This window comes from Durotheca rogersii (genome assembly GCF_024521655.1).
Source record: "Durotheca rogersii strain YMJ 92031201 chromosome Unknown GGS23scaffold_8, whole genome shotgun sequence".
NCBI lineage: Eukaryota > Fungi > Ascomycota > Sordariomycetes > Xylariales > Xylariaceae > Durotheca > Durotheca rogersii.
Window position 1 is genome coordinate 438709 of NW_026251239.1, and position 18904 is coordinate 457612.

Genomic DNA, 18904 nt, shown 5'->3' on the forward strand with positions numbered 1-18904 from the left:
GTAACCACGATTAATAAACTAAAGGCCGTAATAACGGAATTAAAGGTAAAAAACGCTAAACGAACTACCCTAGTACCTTAGCCGGAGCTAACCCCCGAACTAATTAATAAATCCCTCGTTGTATATTAACCCTAGGAATATAAGGTAATTATAACGGATACTCCGGAAATCGCGAACTTAGGAATAATTATACGTAATCCCCCGTAATAAATCGTAGATTTATATAAGTAAATGAAATAAGCATATTAAAGCCTAATAATATTAACTAACTAGGTCGACGTAAAATACCGATAAAATACGATCCTAAAGAAATAATACGAATAATTACGATAGCTTTATTAAACCGCTACGGTAATATAAGCTACCGGTATCCGAATTACGAAGATATAAATCCACGAGTTCTAAAAATAAATCGTAGAATAAAGTACCTACTTCGCCTAAAACGTATAGGAAACCGTAGCTAAGTTTACCCGGCAGGATAAAATACGAACGGCCGTAATAAACTAACTTCGAAACGCCGCACTATAAAACTAACGAGCCTTAACTTAGCTACGCGAGGAATATAATAAATTAGTAACGGACGTTAGCTCCTAGGCTACGTAAAAGGATAAATAAATTAACGAAATCCTTAGTAAAGAATACCTTATCCCCGGGGCTATAGAGGAAAAAACCTAGTTAATTAAGAATAACCTTAAGGCTTACGCGGTTAATTTAATTAAGGAATATTAGTAACGACGATTAAGTAATAAACTAACGGATATTAAGTCTATTATCGTAAGAGCTAGCTAGAAGGTAAGAACGCTTACTCCCGCGCCGGGTACCCGTATTACGATAACGTTTACCGGGAAATATACTAATAACGAGGCTAGAATAAGGGAGATTATCTCCGACGGCGTATTCTAAGACGCCGCGGCTAAACGTACCGCCGCGCGCGTAAGAGCCCGATTTTAAAACGCCGCGGTAAGCGCTTTTATATTAAGAGGAGCCGGGTAAGGACTACCGTAACCCCTACGGATCCCGCGGAATATCCCGGAGGACCTAAGGGATTCCGACGACTCGGATAACTTAGAATCCGGGAACCCGTAAAGGCTACGACGCCCGCCCGGCGCCTCTAGAGAACCGTAAGAGCCTTACGACCCGGCCGAGGAACGTATGGTTAGGGCTTAAACTAGAGCTATAAATAATCGACGAAGTACTACGGTAACGACTAACCTAATATACCTTATTAAACCTACGGCCTATAACGGTAAAGACTTAGCTAAGTTCCGATTATAATAAATTAAGGTTAAATCCTACCTCGAAACTTATAAAGAAAACTTTACCCGGAACGTTTAAAAGATTAACTAAATAAGATCGATACTTACCGAAAAGGCCTAGCTCTAGTATTAATAACGGCTAGCCTAAGTAAAAAGGTTAATAATCGTCGATATTTAGGCGGGATATTCCTAAGTACTCTAAGAACGGTTTAAAAACCCCGCCGAACGATATCGTAACTTTAAGAAAATATAGGAACTAAAGTATTAAGGAGATATCTCCTAGTACCTTACCGAGCTTATAAACCTTAACGATATCGTTTAATAATCCGGAACTACCTTTTAAAATTATATCGCCCGTACCTTATCCGACGAAATAATTAAGCTAGTTTACTCGCGACTAAGTAGCATTCCCGAAAGCGATAAAGCCTTCCTTAGAGTAATTAAGGAAGCCGGCTAAATCTACGAAAATATAATAACTAACCTAGGGATTTCGGGAAAAGGAGGGTCCGCTTCGTAGAAGAAGTATACGAAAGCGGACTAGTAATAGCGGTAACCCGTAAAGGAAACTCGCTCCCGCTTAGGTTAACTAATAAACGAACGTAAGGAAAAGGATAATAAGAAATCCGTACCGGCTAAGGACTTACGATAGGTAAGTAATAAAAAGGCTTTAGCTAGGATTAACTAGGCCGCTATCGACTAACGAAAGAAGGATAAAAAAGCCTACTAAAGATACGGAAGGAATAATTACTAAACCTTAGCCTGCTTCGTAAAGAAGGACTTAAAAGAACGGGACTTACCGGTACTACCTAAGAAAGTTTCATCGGGAAAAAAAGGAAGGAAGAAGTCCGAGCTACTACCTAATAAAAGGACTAGGATCGATACTACCATACGATAGGAGGAAATTCTTTCCCGTATTATAAAGCTATCCGACTCCGATAAAGAACGGGATTTTTAAATGCCCCTTCGTAAGCGTTAACGGAAGACAGGGGCGATAAAAATAACGTAAAGATTACGGCTATTAAACGGCCCGGAACGCTAAAAGTAATAAAAGCGGTACTAATAATAAAGAAACTACGAGTCCCCTAGCGTAACCCCGACGAGCTAAGGTTAGGTAAACGGCCTATCTATATAATATAAATAAAATATTAGGGAAAGGAATACCTCTTATAAGTCCTCTTAGATACCGGTAGTAAGGTACCCTTAATTAACGCCGCTAAAGTCGAATAATTACGCCTTTCCATTAACTAACGCTCTAAGGCTAGAACCCTAGTAAGATTCGATAGCTCGGAAATCGCGTTAGAAGAATTCTAATATATAAATGAAATAAAGCTCCGTAACTACGACTATATCTACCGCATCGCTTAGGAAGTTAATAAATTAAACGAAGAGGTCGATACTATCTTACCTTAGTAATAAATAAAGAAATATCCCCCTTAGGGATTATTTATAAACGGACGGCTATACTTTAACTCGCTACGATACTAAAATTATCGCCTACGGCTAACTCGTATAGGAATAGCATAAGAAGTAAAGGCTCTAGTATAAGTATCGGAATAATTTCACGACTTCGTTCCTATTATAACTAAGAAAGCCGGGTAACGATTCCCTAATCGGTAACCGTAGGACTACGCTATTAAGCTCCGACCGGGAATTACTCCCCCGTAGGGACCTTTATATGCCATAAGCGGACGATAGCTAAACGCCTTAAAACCTTAGCTCGACGAAATAATAGCCATAGGGAAAATCCGAAAATCCAAGGCCCCCTACGGCGCATTTATAATATTTATAAATAAAAAGGACCTAAGTACCCTAAGACCGGTAGCGAACTACCGGAGGCTAAATAAAATTATAATACCCGTCCGATATCCGATCCCGCTAATTAACGAACTATAGAACCTATTCTAAACGGCGCGGTAGTTTACTAAGATTAATTTAAAATCTAGGTTCTATATAGTACGGATTAAGAAAGGTAATAAATGAAAAACCGCCTTTAAAACGCGATACGGGCTATACGAATATATAATCATACCTATGGGATTAATTAACGCCCCCGCTACCTTCTAGGCCATAATAAACCATATCTTCCGCGACTTCTTAAACGCCGGGATTATCGCTTACCTAAATAATATCCTAATCTATATTAATACGCTAAAGGAATATAATAAACTAGTTAAAGAAGTCTTAAAACGGCTTATAAAGAACTATTTAATAATAGCCCTAAAGAAATATACCTAGCGAACGTAGGAAGTTAAATTCTTAGGATATAATATAAGCCCTCGAGGTATTACTATATCTAAAGATAAAATAAAAGCCATTCTTAACTAGCGTACCCTAGCTATACTTAAAGACTTATAGAACTTTATTAGGTTTGCTAACTTTTACCGTAAATTCATACGTAATTTCTCGGATATAGCTAGGCTAATTACTAGCGTAAATAAAGGAAACCGTAAGCTATAAAAATGAGAAATCGAGATAAAGAAGGCCTTCTAAGAATTAAAAAAAACCTTTACGAAGGCCCCGGTACTTATATATTTCGACCCTAACCGAATCCTAATTATCGAAGCCGACGCCTTAGATTTCGCTATTTCCGCGGTCCTTTCCTAGAAGGATAATAAAGGGAGACTAAGACTAGTAGCCTTTTTCTTACGACGACTTACCCTAGCGGAAATAAATTATAAGATATATAATAAGGAACTACTAATAATCGTCGACGCATTCGAGAAGTAGCGATATTATCTCGAAGGTATTTAATATTAAATAAAAGTATATTCCGATTATTAAAACCTAACGTACTTTACTACGGTAAAGGTATTAAATCGACGCTAAGCCCGTTAGGCTTAATAGCTTTCCTCGTATTACTTTATAATATAATATCGCCTAGGAAAGTAAAATAAAAAGGCCGATATTCTATTTAAACTATTATAATATCGCCTTAAAAAAGGAAGAGCTAAGGATTAGCCGATAGCGACGGTCCTATAGGAAAAGCATTTTTTAAAAAATTTAGGCTTACCCGCGGTAATACTCTCTAGCGTACGATTAAGTAGTATCCTAATACCCGCTTGGATTATAGAATTCGTTAAATAGGTTAAAACGGTAGTTATATAGGACCTAGAATACCAGGCCTAACTAACTAAACCACTCGATAAAGAAATAAAGCTCTAAGAAGGCTTCTTCTATCGGCGAAACCGTTTCTAGATACCTAAGGACCTATAATAAAAAGTAATTAAATCGGAATACGATACTAAAGTAGCGGGGTATATAGGTATAAATAAAACCATAGAACTTATTACTCGTAACTTTTAATAACCTAACTTAGAAGTAATAGTTAAGGAATTCGTTAGAAGGTACCGCGAGTACTAATAAAATAAGGTACCCCGATATACCCCGTTCGGATTACTATAGCCTATGGAATTATATTATCGACTATAGTAAACGATTACGATAGACTTTATTACGGACTTACTAATATCTAACGGCTACGATTCTATCTAGGTTATTATAAATCCCTTTATTAAGATAGCGTACTTTATCCCGCTAAAGAAAGACGGTAAAAAGGCTAAAGACCTAATACCTATCTTTATACGTAGTTATTAGCGGCTATATAGGATCCCCTTAGACATTATCTCCGACCGAGACTCGCGATTTACCTCCTATATATAGAAGGGCGTCTTAAAGTTCCTCGGCGTTAAGCTTAGAATAAGTACCGCTTTTTACCCCTAAACGGATAGATAAACGGAAAGACTTAACTAAATCCTAGAAGCATACCTACGCGCTTTCGTAAACTACGAGATAAGTAACTAGGAAAGCTTACTACCTACTACCGAATTTACCTATAATAATACTACTTTAATAACTACCGGTATGTTATCTTTTTACGTTAACTATAGGTAATACCTAGCCGCATATAACCCTCCTTTAGGTACCCCTAAGAATCCAGGAAGTAACCTCTATATTTATTAAATAACTCGGGTATATAACGAGGCTAAGTAGCATTTAGAAAAAATACGGTAGCGGATAAAAGAATAAGTAAATAAATACCGAAAAGAAGAACCCCCTCTAAAAGTCGGATAGCTTATTATATTAAACGCCCGTAATATTAAAACCAAACGCCCTATAAAGAAAATGGATAAGAAGATACTCGGTTCCTTTAAGATCTAGAAGGTCGTTTCCCCTACCGCCGTAACTCTAATACTCCCGAAAGGCTGGCGTATTTACAGTACCTTCTACGTATCCCTTATCGAACCTTACCGCGCTAGTAATTAGGAATTACCTAACCTTAACTAGGTCCTACGGAAAGTAGCCCCGATCGAAGCAGAAGATTACGAAGTAAATAAGGTATTAGATTCCGTAAGGACCGGAGAAGTTATTAAATACCTAATAAAATAGTAAGAATAGCCGGCTAAGCGCTACTAAACTTAGGAACCGTAGGAATACTTTACTACCGAAGGAGCGAAGGAAGCCGTTAAGTTATTCTACCTATAAAACCCTAATAAACCTACTAACCATCGGGCCTAGGTATTACGCTTAAAGACGAGCTCCTCCGAAGAAAGGAGATAATATTACACGAGGATAAAACCCTACGCTAATAGATTAGGCCATAAAGGTTAGGAGGATAATATCGGGTATCGAGGCCGTTACCTCGGCGACCTACTAAGGAAAGTCCTAAATAAGCTTCGGATAACTTCGGCATTAAGGTATAAAGGTATAAAGGTACAAGGGTACTTCCGGGTTATATTAGGACGAAAAAGGAACGTAGAACTTGAAAGAAGATAAGGACCTAAGAGACCCCCTATAGAATTATTAGTTAAATTGAACCTATTCCAAGCATATCCCCTTGTTACATTATATAATATAAATATTTAATAAGTTACATTCAAATACGGTATTTATTTTTCTAGATAAGCTATACTACCACTCTATAAGCCACCCCTTTACGAGCTGGGTATTTTATAATCTAAGTCTAACTGATGAAAATATGAGTGCGCGACCTATATAAATACACATTGAAAAGGCTACATAGCCTAGATCCACCGCACCACTACAATAGTTTCAAAAAACCTTAAATTGTAAATAATTTCTTATATTAGTAAGAAGAAAATTCGAAAAATTATATATGTTAATTTAATTAAGTTAATTAATTACATAAGGAAATTCCTGATTTTTCTGACATTTTCCGGCTTTTTATAAGGATAAATCGTTTATATGTAAACCTATATAAAATACCTGGCTCGCGAAGGGGTGGTTCGCAGAGCGGTACCCTAACTTATCCAAATAGGAAAAAGTCCAACCTCTTCGATCATATTTCCACAGTCCTGCGGTAGGATCCGTCTACCACTGTTGACTTGATGATGTCAGTGGTTGTAGATCACGCCGTAGCATTCCTCGATGCCTCAAACAACGCCGGGCTCGACGAGAATATGTTAGATGCCTTCGAGCAAAGCATTGCTCACTTGGTAGGATGAACTACCGAAGTCGAGACATTAAAAGAAGAGTGCGACTAATAAATACATTCACGTTCCAGGCTCAAGGGGAGACAAAGTGCCATGACGAATTCCATAACGCTCAGAAGGCATTAGGTGATCGAAATGAAATGGAAGAAGATAAGATGTGGGAGACGGATAAGAAAAATCAGAGGATCTTTGGGAGAAGATGTGCGGGATCACGAAAGAAGTAGGGCATCTTCGCGAGATCAAGGATGTCAAAGACGAGCTGAGAGTGATTCGAAAGGTTCTTGAGGACAAAGAGGCGGTGATTAACCAGTATCGAGCCCATCAGAGAGGACCTCATCGCCCGAAAAGGATGTACTGGCCAGCCTGAAGGACAATCTCTATTTTCGAGTTTCGAAGATCAAGCTGCTTTTTCGGGATGCGTCCTTGGTGGAAAGCTGGGTAAGTTTTCTAGCCGCTACGTATTTGCCTAGGTACCGGGAAAGTGGCGGTCGGTCATATATCTCCAGATGCCCAGTGCCGCATACCTCTTTGCAGCTCAACTATATTTTGGACATTAAGCAGAAACAAGGAAACCTCGACGTGACGGAAACCAGGGCGCTCAAGGGGAAGTGGAATAACCAGATGCTTTTCATCTTCACGGTGATAACCGTGGTGTTCGTAGAGCTCCCCACGATGCCGCATAGGTTGCGACTCGAATATCTTGCTGACAAGGCCCCAGACACCTATCTATTTCACAGCTGGGTTTCTCGCTACCCCAGGTTCAGAATCCCCCTAAGAAAACGGGCATGGAGACGTCGCTTGGCGATGGTGGCAGATATTCATTGCAGCTCGTAAGTTGCAATATCGCTCATACCTAACGTCTTCCACGGTTGATTTGACCCTTCCTAGTGGTAACGGAAATAGCAACATTTCTGGCTGTCGTAGCGTGCTTGCTTGGACAAAAAACAGAACCAGTCTGGCTAAAGACGAAACCGGGTTGGAAACATGAGAGAAGTTCGGTTTGGAGGACCAAAAACAACGACAACTGCCAGTCTAAAACGTCACAGGAACGGACTGGAGTTGATGTTGCCCGTTGTACCCATGTATCAGACTGTCGGATGTCGGGTTAACTAAATCCGACGCAAGCTCGCCCAGCCATTGGCTTGGCCCCGTCCCGCGCCCTGACGCGAACCCGTACTACTAAAACACTCGAAAATTCTTTGCAGTAAATTTTTTCCCCCCCCTCTTCCCTTCTTCTTCCACACATCACGGATCTGTACCCAGCCAATCCTCTCGCCGCTGCTCTCTGCCCCCAGGTAGCGAGTACGTTGCTTGAAGTCGATAGCTGCGGTAGCTCGGCCCATTACAGAGCACATTCGACTGCACACGCAGGTGGTGTGTTTCTGGCCGACAGGTCCCAGAGCGACGTTACCTTTTCGCGCGTGCTCGCCCTCGCAAGGGGACTTGAGCGCGTCTGCGGATCTGTCTTCGAGATACCATATTCCACTCCTCTCACTCAGGCCCTGGCCCATGAAGTTGAGGCAAACCATGGCAACCTACAATTCTCTATACCTACTTGGTCCCGCGCTTCTCGTCGAAGCTTCCGTCCATCTAGAGCGCCCTGTCTTCGGTATAGGTAGGCCTAATGATCGTCCCAGGTTAGGAGTACAAGGTGGCTGGCGGAGCTTGCGCCAACATGGATTAGTAGTATTCCTAGAAGGATGTATGTTAGTGACGAAGCATGATAATGGTTACTGCACATAAGTGGCAAGGGCGCCAGGGGTTTGATTTTGTGATGGTGAGGCATAGTAAGCGTTTTGATGAGGCGAGAAGCACCGAAAAGAGCCAGGACTGAAAGTGATGAAGACGTGCGAAATATCCGGCGCCGGCCTCACCTAGTGTTCTCGTACTACAGGGCATACGACCTACTGATTTCCCGCGCAAAAGCAAGATGGGATCCACGCCGGGGATGACTCTGTGACTACCTGATTCCTCCTACCAGCCGACCCTCTGGTTGATTAGCGAGAGTAAAGGCGCCTGGGAAACCCGGCACTCTCCTTCTACTGTATCTGGTAGGTCTATTTCGGCAAGGACCAATTTTACAGAAATAAGATAGATATCAGCTGGTCGGGCCAGCAAAATTAGAACGCAAAAAATAGGTAGCTATCAAACGCGCTATAGATTATACGGGGAGAGTGCATTCGCATAAAAGAAGGCAGAAGACGTTTGACGCCAAATGGTTATGCATTTATGGCACTTATTTTCTTACCAAGGTACAACTTGCCCCTCCAAAACTTCCACCGCCCCCTGTTACCTCGTCAGCTGTGCGTCCCAAAGTAAACATACCATACCCTAACCTACTTGCATACGCTCCGAGACAACTTGACGGGTGAGCTGCCCTCTCTCACCGCAGACTCGGCGCCGTATTACTTGAAACCAGCCAATTGAGGGAATACCTATACCTACGTCGCATCCCCATCCACGCGACCTGCCTTCTTTTTATCTCGTCCTTGTCTGGCCCCGGCTCGCGCCGCCTCGCACCCGTGTTGACTGGGCGCTCTCTCCGCTTTCTCTCTCGAACCAGACTATCTATCTAGCCCCTACCTCTCTCTCTCTCCTCCCTGCCGCACGCCTTACCTGCCAACATCGCGCGCGGGCCCCTCCCCTCCTCCATCGACCCGCCGCTCCCGCTCCCGCTCCCCCCCCAAGGCTCCGACCACCCACGCCGTCGCTCGCTCGTCGACCCGACCCTACCGCCCTCACCCACTCCGCGCCAGCGCGGCCCGCTGCCCGCTTACCTGCCTGCCCACCGATTTACACCCACCGATCTACACCCGCCGGCGCCCCCCCCCCCCCCCCCCTAGCCCCGGCCATGGCCGCCGACGACGCCAGCGGCGCCCACCGCCCCATCGAGCTCCAGACGCCCGACGACCTCGCGTACCTCGTGGCCAACGTGCGGCGCGCCGCGGCGGCGCGGCTCGACGAGGCGTTCCCGCCGCTCGCGGGCGGCGGCGCCGCCGAGGGCACGGCGGGCGAGGACGAGCTGCGCACGCGCATCGAGGAGCTGGTTGACGAGGTGGGTTTGCGTCTCTTGTCCCCCCTCCCCCTCTCTCTTCTCTCTTCCCTCTTCTCTCTCCTTTCTTGGTCGTCGTTTTTTTTTTTTCGTCTACTCCGTCTCCCACTCCCTTTCCCTCCTTTTCGCGGCTTGACGGCCGCCTCCTGTACTTCCCGCGCGCGGCGAGCCGCGGTTCCCCTACATGCAATTATGCGAGGGGCGGGTAGGCGGATGGGCGCGCGCTGCTGCGCGTTGCTAGCTAGGGGTGGGGCCTGGCCTCGAAGACTTGGCGCCGTGTGGGGAGGGTGAAACGGGCCCAGGTTGGTATATAGTGGGCGTTAGCACAGCAAACTATCACATACGACCATAGGATCTGGAAAACTCGGGATCCCGTCCGCTCTCCCATAGATAAGCCAGATACCGCCGGATTAGTAGTTGGGTCGGTGACGACCAGCGAATCCCCGGTGTTGTATGTTTTGTCTTTTTTTTTTTGGCTTTTTTCCTTCATTTCTCTCTCTATTTTCTTGACCATCCTCTTTTTTCTTATTTACCACAGTCTGTATTGCTACTATCTGTATTCTCTTCCCTCATCATTTCATAATTACAACCCGCGCACCGCCCTCCCCTTTCCCCCCTCCCCTTTTCCTTCTCCCTCCCAGGCAGCCCCTATATCGCACCTCGCCCGACACGGCCTCTCGCTAACTAACGCCGCCTCGGCCCGATCGGGGAACAACAGTACATCGCGCGCACCTTCTCGCTCGCGGGCCCGAACCTGTCGATCAACGGGCTGCCAGTAGAGGACATATCACCGTTCCTATCGGGCGACGGCGGCGGCGGCGGCGGCGCCTGGTCGACGGACCCGCTGCGGCCGGACGAGGTGTACGAGCCGTTCGACGCGCGCAAGCGCGCCCGCGTCGAGGAGCTCGCGCGCGAGGAGGAGGACCTGCTGCGCGACATCGCGCACCTCAAGAAGAGCGTGCCGGCGGCGGCGGCGGCCGCGTGGGCCGACGCGGCGCGCCGCGGCGTCGCCGACGACGAGGCCGCCCTCGCCGCCGCCAACGCGCGCGCCGCCGGCGCGTACGCGGCACACCCCGCCCCCGCCGCGGAGGGAGAGCCGCGGCCGCAGGCGCCGGAGCCGGCCCCCGCGTCGCTCCTCGGCGTCGAGGCCCTCGCCCTCGACCCCGACCGCCGGGCCGACGCCGAGCGCGCCTACCGCGACGCGGTCCGCGGCCTCGGCCGCCTCAAGCGCGAGATGCCGTCGGTGGTGGCGCGCATGGAGCGCGCGCGCGGCGCCGGCGAGTACGTGATCACGGAACGGTGAGCGCAAGGCCGGGAACCGGGTTTGTCGCGCTGCTTCTGCTGCTGCCCTCGTCCGCGTCCTGGGACGAGGCTGTGGGAAGCCCCCCCCCCCCACCCCCCGGGCAGCTACCCGCCGGGGAAGAAAGGGGGGCGCGGGAGAGAGGGAGGGGCATCCCGGAGGTGGAGGGTACGCGTGTGTCGTAGGTGCGTGGTAGACGGAGAGGTCGAGGGGAGAGGAAGAAAAATATCATCGCTACAGCCGCTGTGCTAGAGAATCTCCCCTAGTATAGTATACTCTGGCTTGCTCGAACGGACGACGTAGCTGTAATTGGAAGGGCAGCCGAAGAGCTGCGACGGATCGATACACCGACGTCCCTTTCTTCAGGAGCTCCTTTTTGCGATATGTGATTTTTCCCCCCGTCGCCTCGTTGCGTTTTTTGTCACCACCACCCCCGCGGCAACTCCTGGGCCGTATTGCAGCCGTAGACTCTCACCCCTAGCTCCCACCTTTAGCTGGGAGCCTGAAAAACGGGTTTCGCTTCTCCTACGGGATCGATTTAGCTACTACGTACGAGACTACTAGCAACGCGTGGTGTACTACGTAGTATGTTGGTAGGAGGTAGTATGCATGTGATGTAAACATCGCCGCGTCCCCCCTGCACTTCCCCTTTAACCCCTTGGCTCGGGCTTACATAAATACTTACTTATACACACGCGTCTTACTAATCTATGGTGCTGCCTTTCGTACGTATGCAAGCAGCCACGACAGGTCACAGCCTCATGTCCAGGGGGGGAAGGGCGCGCGGGTGGAACAGGGAAAGGATAGTGATGCAATGTTCGATCGCAGACGCAGTCCTCGTTTCGTCTCGACAGCCGAGCCACTCAGTATCCCCTAGTTCGTCCTCCGCCTGCTGCCTCGGGGACTTCGGTCGTATTTATCCTTCCCATCCATTATAATTACCGCCATACCTACGATAGAAGCCTCGATTTCGACGACAGCGATGTATTCTCTATAGACACTGAATGGTTATTGCGTCTCGGCAGCTTGTTAGTGTCCGTCGCCGGCGTAAGGCGACTTACACACTGGGGTTTGCAGTGGAGGAAGAAAAAGAAGTGATGTGGAAGGCCAAGGTTGTATATATGTGCGTATATAAACGGGGACGCGCCCTGGCGTCGAACGGGGCGAAAAATCGCTGTCCGAAATTAAGAGCACGCGAGCGTGGTGATGTCTGTAGCCTCCCTCCCTCACCCTATCCGGGATGCTACAAAGCCGTTCTATCTGGAAAAAACTCACACTCCCGACTAAATACGCCCCGCTTCGTCTCTCCGGAATGAAGCCCCCTGCCCTTTTCCATTTTTACCCTAATTGTATCTAAGCAGCACCCGGACCAGATCCGATCTCCGTGGCCTCATTCTTGATCGCTTCCCCGCCCTCCTCCCACCAGGCAGGCCGGGCATACTGAGGATCGCACCAGGGGCCGGCGTTGCTAAGCCCGCAGCCGCCCTCGCACTCGCAGGTACCGCCAAACTCCTTCGGCAGGTTCTCGGCGGGGATCTGAGCGAGCAGTTCTTTTTGGTAGTTGGACCCGAGGACGTTGATCTTCTCGACGGTGACAGGGTCGAGCAGGGGGCGGACCATGCGCCAGACACCGGTGAAGAGCCAGTTGGTGTTGATGAGGTACATGCGGCCGAGGCGCTCAGGGTAGTAGTTCTGGCTCATGCCGGAGGCCTCCTGGATATAGCCAAAGACCTGACGGGCGTTGCCGAAGCCGACGCCGTTGAAATCCATGATGGTGCAGGACGTCTCGAGCAGGTGGCCAGCCTTGCGTGAGCAAGCAGGCAGCCGGGGGTCGGCCATCTTCTCGTACTCGACAGCGAGGTTGGTCAACATGTGCTCGTACTCGATACCCTCGTTCTTCATGGCGACGATGTCGATCTTGCCGAGCTGTTCGATGTAGACCGGTCGGCCATCCTGTCGCCGCGGCGGTGAGCATTACGTCTCCGCGGCGGACCGTGCCAAAAACACATACCTTGTCTGTCTTGTGGTAAAACTGGGGGTAGTACTTGGAGACCTTTCTCTTGAAAGACCCATCCTTGTCCCACTCGCCCACTTCTTCGTCGAGCACGACGATCTCGCCGTTGATCTTCAGGGGCTGGCCGGCGTAGAGGATAGTCTTTCGCCACTTTTCAGTGTCGACGAACCTTGTTGCTAGGTCAGCTTCTCTCTTCCTCGTCTCCCCCTGTCGACGCCAGGCCCTTGCTATCGCCGGGGGCGCTCACATTTTCTTGGCCAGGTTTACATCGAATTTTCGGGCTCGCAGAAACCGTAGCTAACATAACGCCAGGGAAATTGTCAGCAGGTGCCCACGCACGATGCGGCGTTTTTGGAGGAAGGGGGACTTGTGTAGAACGGTGCACGCACCAACGTTAGTGTATCCAGACGCTTGGTGTATCCTTCGCTCTCGAGCAGCATGCGCAGCTGGTGCACCTGGGCCTGCTGAGCCTCGGTCAAGTTGCCCGGATGGCCAGGCTTCGGATCAGGGGCGACGGTAGGGTAGTCATAGTGGTCGTACTTGGGATCCAACTCCATCGTAGCGGTAGGAAATGCAAGGAGGCCGGGTTGCCGAGCGAGCGGGATATACCAGACTACCTAACGAAGGTAGACGGCGAGGACGGATAGAGCAAAGGGGCACCGACGACGTCGCGTTCAGAACACGGTAGCAATGCCAACTCGGGGATAGGCGGACGGGCAGAGAGGGAGGGAGAGACGTAGTGTAACGGCGAGTAGAGGCGGAAGAGGCACCGAGAGAGGGAGGGGGAAAAAGAAAAAGAAAAGAGACAAAGGCGGACAGGTAGGCAAATAAGCCGGTGGTCCTTGGTGAGGTTGGTGTTATGTGATCGAGGAAGACCAAGGCGGTAAGCAATTTCTGGTGGAGGTAGGGTTCTGGGTAGGTTGTTGAGGTACAGATTACGATATGTGGACGAGTCGCTGTGGATGGATGGATTCGGTATGGAGTGTAGGCGGACGGCCCCCGTAAAAATAAAGGGTAATTGGGAGGATTGGCGCTGGAGGAGAAAAAAAAGGGTGGCGGTGGGCGGGCATGTCCAGGTGGACCGCTGCCATTGGTGCGCAGCGGTGAGGTCCGGAGGAGGGGGGGAGTGTGTGGAAAGGGAGAGGGGGGTAGGTCGAGGCTAGAACCTTAAAAAGCCCACAGCCTCCAGAGCTCTCTCCGCGTCAGGCAATTCAGGGGTCCATACCACAGGTACGCGGACTGCGCACGTATTTCGAGTGCAGAAGGGATGTACCTACGGTACGGATATCGCCCACAGGCAGACTACATATAGGTACAGACGGACATACCACAGGGAGGAGGCAGGTACCGACATTAGGTGCACCCCGGGCAGCAGCGCCGAATGCACCGCCCACTCCCATACGTAGGACTGACGTGCGTACCTGCCCCGGGCGCTACACGCTAGGTGCGCTGCGTCTTCGATTAGGGGGCAGGAGGCACCTAACTAATGTGTAGGGAGCTTTTGTGGGCGGGGCGGCCTCATTACGCGAAGCGGGAGGCACCTCGCTCTCCATGTTGGTGTACCTACCTCCTACCTCCCTTAGGTACCTACCCTATCTAACTGACCTGTGCTGTGCCAGAGCCAAGGTAGCCTCCCCGAACATCCCTGATCCGCGCCCAGACCGGCGATGCCAATATAGTTTCCCAGGCCCATGCCACCGCTCGAAGCCATACGAGATTTCATTTCTACCCCGGAGCTGCTATCGAAACGCGCGACAAGACCCAGGCGTGAAGCTGCGGGGCGAGCGGGAGGCCAAAAAGGAGCAAGACCCTACTACTTACTACCTTACCTACATGCGGATACGATGAATGCCCTCCCCTATGTTCATATCTGGCTAGATGCAAGGTGGCAGCAGGTATCTACTGCTGAAAAATACCACTCTTCGCCAAAACCCACCGGCGGCGCCCTGCTCAACGGATTGCGTCACGCTCCAGACGAACGGCCGCGCAACGGTTAGACAGCCTCGACGTGACGGAAAGCCGGCGTAGTTGGTGCATAAGACGTCCATCTCGTCCGCACCTGTAGGTAAGGTCTGCATCTCTCTCTCTCTCTCGTCACCCTCTCCCCGACCACGTTTTTCGAGACAGATTGTATGCCCGGCAAAGCAGAGAGTCAGTAATAAATGCCTAGGCAGGTCGCTCGAGCACTTAGGCTATTATTCGAGTACTCCGCACAACGAACATCCAACAGTCGTTGAGTCTAACGGTAACACCGCTTGGCTACAGGTAGCTCGCTACTACCTACCTTAAGTAACCTGCCGGGCAATCGTCTCTCCACACCCATGCACGACAACGCGAGCGCGACGGGATCCCCCTTTCACCCGTTCGGCTGCCCGTCCCCGTCCGCCTCTCCCTTCCCTTTACGCTCCTCGTCCGCCTTTTCTTTCCGCTTCTGCATCACGTCCCAGTTGTACACCCTCGCGATCGCCACCTCCATCGTCTATTCGGGACACCGGTCAGCTCGGCTTCCCGAGGCCGCGGGACAGTAGACTCACCGTGATCTGCTCCCGGAGGAAATCCAGGTCCTCCTCGCAGTTGGCGTGGCTCTGTCTCGCCGCCGACAGCTTGGTCGTGAGGAGCGTCTCGGCTTCGTCGATGGGGTACGCCAGCATCACGTTCGCCTGTGCACACATTCGTCAATCCACCGCCCATCATCTCTCAGCCGGCCGGCCCTGGGGTCCCGTAGATGACCTACCCCGAGCCATAGGTAGACCTCCTCGGTAGGTGGTATCGACGCCTTGGCGTACAGCGTGTCGCTAAGTTCGAATGTCGTCTCGATCGGCTCCGAGTCCGCCTGTACACGCGAATGCCCAGCGTCAGCCAACACTGCCCCGAAACCCACCGTGATCGGCGCCCGGTGGTGTGGGGAGGGCAAGGCATCCGCGTACCGTCCGCGTCTTCAGGAACTGCACCGTCTCTAGCGTCTTTTGTATGTCGGGCATCTTGTCCTTGAGCCCGGCGATCCTCCGCTGTAGGTTGAGCTCCATAAACTGGTATTTCCTAGGTTTGGGCTCGCGCTCCCCTCTGGGTTAGCGAGGCACGTTCCGACCGAGGGGCGATGATGGCGACGGCAAGATCGAAGAGAGGTACGGAATACGATGCCGAGTAGGAAGGCAAAATCATTATAGATAGGTTTCGTACGAGATCATCTCCTGGAAGCTGCGCAGGGTAGATTGGACGTCCTCCCTCGAGGTCACGTAGTCCTCGACCTTATCGACGAACGGGGCGGTGGGAATACCTCTCGGATTCGTAGGCGTACTCGCGGCGACATCCCCCCTAGATACACACACGCCATCGCGTCGGACCTCGTCAGCGAAATGCTCAGGAGCGGCGCGGGAGGAGGTTGGGTTGCGGGCCATACTGTGCGGCCCGGTCTTTGCCTTTGGCAGACATCTTGTGGTGTACGTGCGTGCCACTTCGAGTTGAGTATACCCTTTTAGCGCATAGCTGTGGACAGCCAGACGGGCAAATACTGGATCAGACCGGAATCAGGGTGTTCCGCAGTCCCAAGAAGTCGGCGTGGGAGGGTGGCTGTCGTCTGATCGAGACTGGCAGTAGAACAAGGTCATTTAGCAGGGAATAAAAAGAATTAGCACATACCTAAATAGCATGGGTTGGCCTGAAAGGCGGGGGAGAGCTCCGAGACTCACCGTGCCCTCACCTAGGTGAAAGAGGGGCAGGCCAGAGAACTCCTACATCAGCATAGAGTATCCTGTTACGGTCAAAGGGGGCCAGCCGCTACCGTATTCCGTATTGCTGCTCGGTATCTGTTGGTTCCTACCACACCGTAACGTAGCCGTATCGGTATTACTATTTGCGGTCTTCGGCAGCTTGCATCTTCCCCCCCTCTCCTCCCCCCTCCCGCCATGCCGGCCGCCTTGCTCTATTTTAACCCTTTGCTTCCGCATTACCTAGGTACCTTTGGTACCTCCAACGTCCCCTAGAGTCGGCCTGCACATGCATTGCTGCATGCATACATAGGATATATGCGTGTACTTCTACTACCTATAAACATTAAGTACCTCATATAAGACCTGCCTGGGGGGATGTCGTGGCTTGTCACACTGCAACAGAACACACCTACCTCTACCTACCTACTCATACCCGTGGCCCATCCGACAAGTCACCCTGCAGCACCGAATACCGCATCGTCGCATTTCTGCAGAGGGGAGGTCCCTGTATAATAGGAGGCGTCGGTGGCGCATCGCTACGTGGGCGGCGCCGTCGCTATAAATGTCGGCGGGCGCACGCGTCGCCGAGACTCCAAACCACCCCGGCAACGCCATCCTCCCCTCTCCCCTCCCTACCTGCAAGCGTCCGCTACAAGCACCGCCCTCGCCCTCGCCCTCGCCGCCGCCACCACCACTCCTCCCACCCCCCCCCCAAAACCCCCCCCGCCACCGCCGACCTGGACGACCCCATGGGCCAGGCGCCGTCGCAGGTCGACCTCGAGACGCGGGTCGAGGACCCGCCGGGCGGGGCGCGGCCGCGCGGGCTCGCGCTGGTCGCGCACGGCCGGCTCGGCGGCACCATGGACCAGCCCCCCGTGCGCCGCCTCGCCGAGTACCTGCGCGACGCGCGCCGCCTGCGCGTCGTCACCTGGAACGCGCGCGGCGTCGGCGCCAGCGCCGGCGGCAACGAGTGGTCCAGCCCCGCCGTCTGGACCGGCGGCCCCTCCGTCGACGACTACAACGTGCGTTGCCCCCCCCCCCCCCCGCCCCCAAGAGAGAGAGAGAGAGAAAGAGCGCTCTGGCTAACGCGAGACTTGCGTCCGCACGAGTAGAGGCTGCTCCGCGAGTCGATGGCAAAGTTCCTGCAGGACTTCCCCGACGCCAGCGGGGCCGACCTATTTATCTGCGTATGATTCCCCTCGTTCCTCTTACCCATCCCCGCGGCTCTGATCCTCTCGTTTCTGACCGGAGGGGGCCCGCGCGGCGCCCGGGGGTTTGCAGGGGTACTCGGCGGGCGCGGTGTTCGCGGGGAGCGCGCGGCCGGCGGCGGAGCTGGGGGCGCGGTTCGCGTGGCCGCGGTACGTGCTGGTGTCGTTCCCGGTGGACCTGCTGCCGGCGATGGCGCTGGGGCTGACGGGGCGGTACCTCCGGGCGGTCGAGGCGCTCGCGCAGGGCCACGGCTGGGAGGGGCTGCCGCCCGAGTTCGCCGGCTCCGAGCCCGGCGTCGCCGGCGTGCTCACCGTCTCCGCCGCCGCCCGCCGACGCCGCCTTCGGCTACCACGCCTGGGCCGCCGTCCTCGCCGCCAAGAACCGCCGCCGCGTCCTCCGCCAGGTCGTCGTCCCCGCCACCGACCACCCCTGGAACGGCACCGCCCACCGCATCGTCGAGGAGGTCGACAGCTGGCTCGCCGGCACCTAGCTTCCGCGGCCGGATCCCGCCCGTCGGCGCTGCTAGGGGGGATGTCGGGAAGGAATGGGAGAAGAGGAAAGGAAAGGAAAGGAGGAGGTAAAAAAAACGAGTAAAAACAGGACGGAAAAGAAAGGAAGAAAAGTGATATGATAAGACCGTAACGGCTATGCTTGTATCTAGCGACATGTTGACGCTGTAGATGAACCTTCGATGCGACGTCACCAGCTGCTGCCAAAATAGTTGCACTGTCGCGCCATGAAGGTGGATTTGCCTTGCACGGGGCGCAATCCGTTAAAATCTCGGATGGAGCTGTTCGTACTTGAACCGGACTCGTGCCCAGATGTGTGCACTCAAGGCGATTTGGGGGAAGTATTCGGATATCTTATCACGTTATTAAAACCAATCTTATGGCAGCCAGGGGAAGCTATAACA

The 18904-nt window shown here is 51.4% G+C and overlaps 6 protein-coding genes across 6 annotated transcripts; 4 read left to right on the forward strand and 2 right to left on the reverse strand.

Moving 5' to 3' along the window:
- Positions 1-6486: 6486 nt before the first annotated feature.
- Positions 6487-7144, forward strand: GGS23DRAFT_564940 (uncharacterized protein). Its single transcript, XM_051516176.1, has 2 exons — positions 6487-6675; positions 6778-7144. Exon 2 carries the CDS (start codon positions 6906-6908, stop codon positions 7071-7073), a length of 168 nt encoding a protein of 55 aa, XP_051372390.1. The 5' UTR covers positions 6487-6675; positions 6778-6905; the 3' UTR covers positions 7074-7144.
- Positions 7145-7935: 791 nt separating this feature from the next.
- Positions 7936-8902, forward strand: GGS23DRAFT_564944 (uncharacterized protein). Its single transcript, XM_051516177.1, has one exon. It carries the CDS (start codon positions 8216-8218, stop codon positions 8447-8449), a length of 234 nt encoding a protein of 77 aa, XP_051372391.1. The 5' UTR covers positions 7936-8215; the 3' UTR covers positions 8450-8902.
- A 655-nt stretch (positions 8903-9557) lies between these two features.
- On the forward strand, positions 9558-11664 carry GGS23DRAFT_620476 (uncharacterized protein; the record flags this gene model as incomplete). The annotated part of the gene is made up of 2 exons (XM_051521106.1): positions 9558-9761; positions 10477-11664. The coding sequence occupies 2 exons, from the start codon at positions 9558-9560 to the stop codon at positions 11059-11061; spliced, it is 789 nt and encodes a 262-aa protein (XP_051372392.1). The 3' UTR covers positions 11062-11664.
- A 216-nt stretch (positions 11665-11880) lies between these two features.
- Positions 11881-14093, reverse strand: GGS23DRAFT_564947 (CRAL-TRIO domain-containing protein). The gene is made up of 4 exons (XM_051516178.1): positions 13462-14093; positions 13320-13369; positions 13070-13241; positions 11881-13011 (listed from the first exon to the last, which is right to left on the reverse strand). The coding sequence occupies exons 1-4, from the start codon at positions 13627-13629 to the stop codon at positions 12412-12414; spliced, it is 990 nt and encodes a 329-aa protein (XP_051372393.1). The 5' UTR covers positions 13630-14093; the 3' UTR covers positions 11881-12411.
- A 612-nt stretch (positions 14094-14705) lies between these two features.
- GGS23DRAFT_564954 (Prefoldin, subunit 3) lies at positions 14706-16932 on the reverse strand. The gene is made up of 7 exons (XM_051516179.1): positions 16762-16932; positions 16473-16659; positions 16253-16387; positions 16000-16111; positions 15807-15905; positions 15607-15732; positions 14706-15551 (listed from the first exon to the last, which is right to left on the reverse strand). The coding sequence occupies exons 2-7, from the start codon at positions 16502-16504 to the stop codon at positions 15429-15431; spliced, it is 627 nt and encodes a 208-aa protein (XP_051372394.1). The 5' UTR covers positions 16505-16659; positions 16762-16932; the 3' UTR covers positions 14706-15428.
- A 599-nt stretch (positions 16933-17531) lies between these two features.
- Positions 17532-18481, forward strand: GGS23DRAFT_596190 (uncharacterized protein; the record flags this gene model as incomplete). The annotated part of the gene is made up of 4 exons (XM_051518445.1): positions 17532-17804; positions 17895-17969; positions 18034-18303; positions 18371-18481. 4 exons carry the CDS (start codon positions 17532-17534, stop codon positions 18479-18481), a joined length of 729 nt encoding a protein of 242 aa, XP_051372395.1.
- Between the last annotated feature and the right edge of the window lie 423 nt (positions 18482-18904).

Bases quoted from the DNA above. Each gene is read 5' to 3' on its own strand.
- GGS23DRAFT_564940 (XM_051516176.1), top strand. From the start codon at position 6,906: ATGTGCGGGATCACGAAAGAAGTAGGGCATCTTCGCGAGATCAAGGAT.
- GGS23DRAFT_564944 (XM_051516177.1), top strand. From the start codon at position 8,216: ATGAAGTTGAGGCAAACCATGGCAACCTACAATTCTCTATACCTACTT.
- GGS23DRAFT_564947 (XM_051516178.1), bottom strand. From the start codon at position 13,629: ATGGAGTTGGATCCCAAGTACGACCACTATGACTACCCTACCGTCGCC. The intron at 13,370-13,461 runs GTGCGTGCACCG...GCGTTATGTTAG, and splicing joins GTCTGGATACACTAACGTTG to CTACGGTTTCTGCGAGCCCG. The intron at 13,012-13,069 runs GTATGTGTTTTT...CCGCGGCGACAG, and splicing joins TTTACCACAAGACAGACAAG to GATGGCCGACCGGTCTACAT.
- GGS23DRAFT_564954 (XM_051516179.1), bottom strand. From the start codon at position 16,504: ATGTCTGCCAAAGGCAAAGACCGGGCCGCACA. The intron at 15,733-15,806 runs GTAGGTCATCTA...ATGTGTGCACAG, and splicing joins AGGTCTACCTATGGCTCGGG to GCGAACGTGATGCTGGCGTA. The intron at 15,552-15,606 runs GTGAGTCTACTG...TGTCCCGAATAG, and splicing joins TCCTCCGGGAGCAGATCACG to ACGATGGAGGTGGCGATCGC.